The sequence below is a fragment of the Manihot esculenta genome, chromosome 13 (assembly GCF_001659605.2).
Source record: "Manihot esculenta cultivar AM560-2 chromosome 13, M.esculenta_v8, whole genome shotgun sequence".
Lineage (NCBI taxonomy): Eukaryota > Viridiplantae > Streptophyta > Magnoliopsida > Malpighiales > Euphorbiaceae > Manihot > Manihot esculenta.
Genome location: NC_035173.2, coordinates 2,009,796 through 2,018,466, shown reverse-complemented (window position 1 = coordinate 2,018,466; position 8,671 = coordinate 2,009,796). Strand labels below are relative to the sequence as shown.

General features: G+C 33.2%; 2 protein-coding genes across 2 annotated transcripts; one reads left to right on the top strand and one right to left on the bottom strand.

Moving 5' to 3' along the window:
- The first annotated feature begins 228 nt into the window (after window positions 1-228).
- LOC110630065 (pneumococcal serine-rich repeat protein) lies at window positions 229-2,851 on the top strand. Its single transcript, XM_021777376.2, has 2 exons — window positions 229-2,145; window positions 2,259-2,851. Exons 1-2 carry the CDS (start codon window positions 229-231, stop codon window positions 2,790-2,792), a joined length of 2,451 nt encoding a protein of 816 aa, XP_021633068.2. The 3' UTR covers window positions 2,793-2,851.
- A 1,807-nt stretch (window positions 2,852-4,658) lies between these two features.
- On the bottom strand, window positions 4,659-6,909 carry LOC110629416 (E3 ubiquitin-protein ligase AIRP2). Its single transcript, XM_021776380.2, has 5 exons — window positions 6,569-6,909; window positions 5,830-5,992; window positions 5,657-5,723; window positions 5,274-5,508; window positions 4,659-5,196 (listed from the first exon to the last, which is right to left on the bottom strand). Exons 1-5 carry the CDS (start codon window positions 6,655-6,657, stop codon window positions 4,986-4,988), a joined length of 765 nt encoding a protein of 254 aa, XP_021632072.1. The 5' UTR covers window positions 6,658-6,909; the 3' UTR covers window positions 4,659-4,985.
- Between the last annotated feature and the right edge of the window lie 1,762 nt (window positions 6,910-8,671).

Genomic DNA, 8,671 nt, shown 5'->3' with positions numbered 1-8,671 from the left:
CCTAGTTTATCTCGTTGATCCTCCTCAAACCATGGATCTTAACTTCTTAATCTAGCATTAAGAGAGGTATAAAATGTTCAGAGGTATGAATGTTTATTCATCATGTTAAAAATAAATAAAAAATAAATATCTTCAAAACCAAAAAAACAAGAAAAAAAGAAAAAAGAAAAAAAATCCAACAAAATGAAGAAATTTGAGTTTTACATTTATTGTAATTCACTATTGATTATGTTTTCATTCTTTTCTGTTTCAAATGCTCATGGAAGCGCCCAATTTTCTGCTTCTGGACAGCTCAGTTTTGAATCTTCTATGCAAGGGAAGCATAGTGCTTCTGGTTCTGCAAGCCAACAGAGTTCTTTAGAACAATCAAGCCAAGGCAAGGTTGACGTTGGCCAACAAAGTTCTTCAGGCCAGTCAGCCCAAATGAGTGCCTCTGCTTCCGGCGGGAAAGAGGCCTCTGCTTCTGCTTCCAAAGAGGCCTCTGCATCTGCTTCTGGCGAGAAAGAAGCCTCTGCTTCTTCTTCCGGCTCCAAAGAAGCCTCTGCAACTGGCTCTGCATCCGCTTCCGGCGAGAAAGAAGCCTCTGCATCCGCTTCGAAAGAAGCCTCTTTATCTGCTTCCGGCTCTGTATCTGGCTCTGTATCTGCTTCCGGCAAGAAAGAAGCCTCTGCATCATCTTCGAAAGAAGCCTCTGCATCTGCTTCCGGCTCTGTATCCGCTTCGAAAGAAGCCTCTGTATCCGCTTCGAAAGAAGGCTCTGCATCCGCTTCCGGCTCTGTATCTGCTTCGAAAGAAGCCTCTGCATCCGCTTCCGGCTCTGTATCCGCTTCGAAAGAAGCCTCTGCATCCGCTTCGAAAGAAGCCTCTGCATCTGCTTCCAGCGAGAAAGAAGCCTCTGCATCCGCTTCTGGCTCTGCATCAGCTTCAAAAGAAGCCTCTGCATCCGCTTCGAAAGAAGTCTCTGCATCCGGTTCTGGCTCTGTATCCGCTTCGAAAGAAGCCTCTGCATCAGCTTCCGGCTCTAAAGAAGACTCTGCATCGAAAGAAGCCTCTGCATCCGCTTCCGGCTCTGCATCCGCTTCTGCATCCGGTTCTGGCTCTGTATCCGCTTCGAAAGAAGCCTCTGCATCCGGTTCTGGCTCTGTATCCGCTTCGAAAGAAGCCTCTGCATCAGCTTCCGGCTCTAAAGAAGACTCTGCATCGAAAGAAGCCTCTGCATCCGCTTCCGGCTCGAAAGAAGCCTCTGCATCCGCTTCGAAAGAAGCCTCTGCATCCGGTTCTGGCTCTGTATCCGCTTCGAAAGAAGCCTCTGCATCTGCTTCCGGCTCTAAAGAAGACTCTGCATCGAAAGAAGCCTCTGCATCCGCTTCGAAAGAAGCCTCTGCATCCGCTTCGAAAGAAGCCTCTGCATCCGCTTCGAAAGAAGCCTCTGCATCCGCTTCTAAAGAAGCCTCTGCATCCGGCGAGGCAAGCCAGAGTACTACTTCTTCCAGCCAACAAAGTCAAGGTAGTGCTAATGCTTCTAGCCAACAAACCCAGGAAAGCCAAAGCTCCGCTACTTTAAGTTCAAGTTCAAGTTCAAGTTTAAATGTCAGCTTGAAAGGACAGTTCAAAAAACTTTATGCGTTTGGAGACTCATTTACTGATACTGGGAATGCTGCCACCATACAAGGCGTCAAATCCTTCGCTGGTAAACTGATTAAGAATTCTGCCTTGGCCAAGTCAGCTGGCCAGAGAATGTGCAATGGTCGATTGCTTGTCGATTTCCTTTGCGACGATATTGGTTTGCCTTCACTGCACGCATATAAGGAAGCTTCGGGTGACTTCTCCGCTGGTGTGAACTTTGCAGTAGCAGGATCAACTTGTCTTACAGCAGACCTCTTTTCTACTAACAAAATCACCCATTCTTTCATGTTCAAGAAGAAGCCTGAAAACACCTTGACTCAAATTGATTGGTTCAACAAGTTTATTATGGGTCATGATTGCAAGGGTATGGATGAGGCTCAATGCAAGTCTCATTTATCAAATTCCCTCTTCTGGGTTGGTGCTATTGGCTTTAGTGATTACGCACGTATTTTTGGATCTGCTATCTCTGGTAAATCAATTGCAGAAGCATCTACAGACCATGTTGGCAAAATTCTTAAGGTAAGCATAAAGTCTGAACTCAGAACTAGAAGACAATTTTCTGGTAGAATAGCAAGTTTTCATTTTCTTACCTAACTTTCTATTCTTAAAAAAAAACTGTTTTTCGATGACAGGCGGTACTGGATAGAGGTGCAAGGTATGCTATTGTTCAAGGGCTTCCACCGGCAGGTTGCTGCCCATTGCAATTGCTCCTGAACCCACCAAAGGAACGTGACAGCATGGGATGTTCATCAGGTTTGAACGCATTGGTTCAAGCTCACAACGAGCTTCTCCAGAAGAAGTTGGGAGAATTCCGTGCACAGTACAAAGATGCAGTGGTCATCTATGCAGATACATGGAAGGCATACAAAACAATTTTGGTTAATCACAAGAAGTACAAATTCGAAGAGCCCTTCAAGGCATGCTGTGGAGCTGGAGGAGGACCTCTCAACTGCAACTTGCATTCTCTTTGTGGATCAACTGGCAGCTCTACTTGCAAGAATCCAGATAACTACATCAGCTGGGATGGAATTCACTTCACTGAAGCTATGCACAAACGTCTAGCTGAGCTTTTATTCCAAGAAGACTTCTGCTCTCCAACATTTGAAGTTATGATTGAAAAGAAGGTAAAGGCTAGTGTGACAGTCAAGACTGCTGCTGCTGCTTAGGCTACTATTCTCCATAATGATCAGTTGATTGAATACCTGTTGCTTTAGCAACAATGCATTAGTATGGCTACTATTCTCCATAATGATCAGTTGATTGAATACCTGTTGCTTTAGCAACAATGCATTAGTATTAAAAAGACCCCAGTGCTGAAGACTTGAGATTCTGAGGTTTCTCATTGTTTTGACTTAATCTAGAGGGGAAAAGTAAGTGTATTGTTCAATAAGGCCTTTTGAGGATAGTAAAAAGAGTTTCTTTTTATCAACAATGGTGTTGTTTCCTTCTTTTTTTTTTTTGTAAATTACACTTTGATTCCTAAATTTTAGAATAATTAACAAATCAATCTCTATATTTTTAAAATTGAACGCTTAAATTCTTCTATAGTCGGTCCATTCAAATGAGAGGACCTTCCATCTATTTTTACCATTAAAAATGTAAAAATATTTTTATTATTCTTTTTAAATGGGTAAACTACACATTAATTCTTAAGTTTTAGCATAATTAATAAACCAGTCCTTATATTTTTTAAATTGAACACTTAAATCCCTTTATAATCCGTCCGTTTAGATTCTAATCTTTTCATCTATTTCTTGCAATTAAAAATATAAAAATATCTTTATCGACTCCTTTTTAAATTAAAAATATTAAAAAATTAGGGTTTGATCCATTTTCCGACGTCTATTAAAATTACATATTTTTATTCTTTCTTTTTCATTTGAAAGAATACTTAAGTATCCATTAATTTTAATTTAAATTATCATATTCAACTAAATTTTAACACTTTTTATTCTTCAATTTCCATTCATTAAAATACTCTAATACTTGATAATTTTAAAATTTTTAGAAAATATTTAAAATTTCAACTACTTTTAACTGCTATTAAGTAACCTTTACATAGATTGTAGATGTTTACAAAAATTATTTTAGAAATAAATTATACTTTTAGAAGTTTGATTAGCCACTGGTATTAAATTAATGTCTAAAATAAATGGAAGAACTATAATTTTAGATAGACTGAATATCGAGGAATTTAAGAATTCAATTTTAAAAATATAAGGACTAATATGTTAATTATGCTAAAACTGTAAATTGTATTTATACAATATAAAATGTTTCATCCATATTAGCAAAAATTTAAATGATCATAAGGATATTTTAGGGGTTTGAAATTTTCTTTTTTTTTACTTATTGACTAACGAAATTATTATGGAATGACCTCTCATTTGGACAAATAGACTAATTATAGAGAAATTTAAGTATTTTGACTTAAAAAATATAAAGTCCGATATGTGAATTACGCTAATTAAAATATAATATATTTTTTATTTATATTGAACGCTGATTGCAAAGCTTGTGCAAGTTTCAAAATGTTTAAAATTATTATTGCATAATTTATAAACTATTACATTATTTTTTATTGTATTTTTAATTATTTATATTTATTGGTTCTTCATTATTATTATTATTATTAGATAAGGCTTATTATTTTTCAGCAAATTATTCAAATAACAAATGACATTTTAATTTGTAGAAAATTGTTTTGCAATTTTTTTTACTAATATTACAGCTTAACGATATATCTTGCACATAAGAGAGATTAAACTCTTTTTTTTTTTTTTTTTTGTTCTTATTGATTAAAAGATGTGTAAAGAAATGGCATACCTGAGAAAGATTGAATTCTTTTGCGTTTCCTTAAAATTTTTTATTATATGTAATAATTTTTATTATTTATTAACATAAAAATATAACTAAAAAATATTGCACATCAACTGCACATCTTGCTGCTGCATGTTTGAAAACAGAATTCTCTAAATATCAATGCTTGTAAATTTCAAGAACAACACTTAAATAGTAAAAAAGAAGATTAGTCAGTTAAGAAATGATGCTATTATGATCATTCAAATTAAGAAACACAAGTTGGCTTTTTGCTATTAAAAAGCCAGTACAGATGTGCTTCCATGGCACTTTCAACAAGCTTGTGAGCTTAAACTGAACCTTTAAGAGCCGTCTCTATATTATGTACAAGAGAAACGAACTCTTCCACCAAACAACAAGGATCAGTTGAGAATTTCTTCTTTTTTTTTTCCTCTAATAATCAGAGAGAAACAATCATTCATGTCCTACCAGACTCAATTTGTAAATGAGAGTTGGCTCGGCTTTGTTCTCTGTACATCACTCCTCTCATCTTCTCCAATTCACATTAGATATTCATAATATACTAAGAAGAGAGCATCAGGGTAATCTTTTGGTAAGCTGTTGATATAGAGGTAGAAACGCAGCAAGTCCTCTTTGGATAATGTTTTTGTGTCGACCACATCGTTGTTACAAGTAAGCACCCATAGGTCTTCTGAGTTAACTCTCTTTATGCTCCCCCGACAAAAAGGGCACGATTCTGACCTCGTGTTCCTGCATTTTTTAGAAGGAAAAAAGTGAATACAGGCACCTCTATTCCATATCAAAGTATGCATAACACTGAGGATTACCAATTGCGGTAGCATTTGATGCACATTGCATGGCAACAATTAGGCAGGACCACTTTTGTGCAAGGCTCCAAGCAAATTCCACATTCATCTTCTCTCTCTATATCAACATTGGCAAGCCTAATATCTCTTTCCACCCTCTTCTTCCCCAAACCCTCCATTTCCAAACGCCCTTCCTTGACATCCTCCGAGTCCTCCATATTACTATGAAGCCGTTGAAGAGATGGTAATATAACACCTACAATTTGAGTTCTTTCAGAAATGAACAATATCGAAACAAATACATAACAGTAACGCTGGAAAGTAGTTGATGTTCAGTTATATTTCTATGCAAAGTCGTTGATGCACGATAGCGAATAGGTATAGTTGCAGGTAGCTTTACATACCATAGAATTCCTTAATTGTTGCTTTCCTTCCATGTGTAAACAGGTTTGGTCTACCATCTGCATATACCTGCATGACATTGATGAGCAAGGAATGTAAAATGCACAAATTATATACAACAAGAAAATGGAAAAGTTATGGTATTCAAATCAATAGGCTAAAAAATAAAGCCTACCTTATATACAAGTATGTGAAAGAGATTTAAATATCTAGGGAGTAGACATATGCAAGAAAAATCTATCCGTTGCAGCAAAAAGAGAAAGAAGGGAGTCCATTGATTGTAAACTAGTTTCATCTGAAGACGAGCACCATTCTTGCCTCTTGGAATTGCAGCGGCCCTGATACACCAAAATTTACATCAAGTTCCATATTAGTTCACTCAACCCATGTTGTCATAATGATTTAGATTCTAATTTCATCTGAAAATGACAATGATCGCATCACAAGAACACAGGCTTTTATCCCATTTTGCTAAAACCAAACAAGGGAAAACTCCATCCATCTCTGCTAGATATTCCAATAAAAGTCAAAGCAACCCACTTGGGCGGAAATAAAGTACAGAACCAACATTAGCAGAAAATCTTCATGTGCACATAAGCAGAATAATCACAATCAGACACAGAAAACTGCAGTCTTTTATGCTAAATTACAAATTCCCACTTGATGATTGCTCCCCAAAATTCCCAAATTACAAATTGCACAGCCCAAATAAAAATTTAGCATGAAAACTACATAGACATGCCCCCCGACTGGTTTTTTTCCCCCGGCAACCAGAAGAACAACCGAGCTCAATCATGAAGATATCCACCATGAAAGATACAGCTAAAATTCATTTATGAAGAACAAGAAACAGAGAAATTGGTAACATAAAAAAGTGGAAAGAATCGAAATTTAGTCCGAGAATGCACACTCACAAAGCATTAGCTTGCTGTATATCAGCCTCCAGTACTTTGAGAGACTCCTGGTAAGAGGAGCTTCCCACCTGCAAATACATCATCTCCATCTCTCTCTTTCAGACAAGAACACAGGGAGTCCAAGAATAGCAACTGGGTTTGGTGTCTTAATATTACCTAATCCACCAAAGACCAAAAGAGAGTTCAACAAACAGAGATGTCTCTCTTTAGCTTTCTTATTGGGGGCGGCTCTGATAAAAATTCCCTTTTTCTTTCTTTGTGGGTTCTGAATTCTGATAGCTTTTTTGGTTAGAGAGAGAGACTGCAAACATGAAAAATACTTCCTTTTGTAGGATGAATCAAGACAGGAGGTGTGCTGTTTGCTTCTTATTTAATTTCCATTATTTAATTATTTTTGTTCTTATCTTAATCTTTGCTTTTTTTTTTTTACTTTTTTTTCCAATGCGTTCATTAGATTCTTTTCTTATTACGTATAATTATAACTCCATTATTATTTTTGTTATATGGTCATTATATAACCCAACTCACATAGAGCTTATTAATGATACTATTTTGTCTATATATCTAATTCTAATTAAAATTAAAATTTAAAATTTATTATAATATTAACTTTAATATATGGTATTTATTTTATTTTATTTTATTAACTTACAAGGTTTTTTATTAAATTACAATATTTTTTATAAAAAAAAACAATTAAGATATGTTATATTTGTAAATTATAGCATATTTTCAAATTATTTTAATATTTAAAACTAAAAAAAAAAATTGAAACTTCACTTAAAGAGATTTGAGTAAATTTTATTTTAAAGAAAATCCTAAAATTCCTTATATTTTCAAATTACAACTAAAATCCATGAATTTAAAAATTAAGATTTTCAGTTTCTTAGATTTGAAAAAGAAAAAAAATTCAAAGTCCAAAAATCATAATGGACCAAAAGGGTTTGTTTGGAGGAGTATTTATTAATTTAATAGTATTAGGTATAGATGATTATTGATTAATAATTAAGAGTTTGGTGACAGTTGGGCTACTTATGCAAATAAATCCCTAGTAATATATGGTCAAATCATATTTAATATAATTAATAATTTTAAATTAACCAATTGTTTGCTAATGTAGCTTTAATGTTTGTTTAATTAATAATGATTCTTAATTTAATGAAGCAAAAGACTATGGATTAACAGAAATACGCCAAAATTGAAAAACCCCTAATCCCTAATCCATATTATCTAAGGTCTTGTTTGGGGCTGCTGCATTCCTAATAAAAGCAGTAATTCAAAATGAAAACAACACAGGAAAATTAATTCGTTGAATTGAGTTTATTCATATTTCTAATCTATTTATGATCATAAATAATAATTATATCGTATTAGGCGTGGATCAACTTAATTTAAATTTGATATATTTATGATATATTTTATTATTCAGAGCACGTGGCGAGTGTGATATATAAATTTATTTTGATTTACCGTTTTTTAATTATAATATTAAAAAATATATTATTCAATATAAATATTAATTTTTTATAAATTATTTCCATTTTATTTATTAAAAATTTATTTGATATATGTATTTATATAATATTATATTATTTTGTAAATTTTTTATTAAAATATTAATTTATTAAATATTAAACCCTTAAATTTTATATTTTAATATATTACTAACTTTATGAATTTTAAAAATAATTATATAAATTTCATATAATATATTATTTTCAAAATATTAATTTTATATTAAATATATATCAAATAAATAATATTAAATTATGTTATAATCGTGTTAAATAATATTGTATTATATTAATTCAATACAATTAAATTAATATATACATAATTAAAAAATTATATTTTTTTTTTGAAATAGAGATCGAGAATTGAAAAAGTCGAATCTGAGATATTTTAGATTTATTCGGATGTATTTTCTATCGGGATTATATATGTGAATATAATAAAAAAATATATATTAACATTTAAATTTATGACATTATTCGTGTGAACATGAACCGCAAATCCAAATAGCAACCAAGAAAAGCACCTTTTAATTATTTGTACAAATTTTTTAAGTGTAGAAAAAAACTTTCAAAGTGAGAATTTATGCAC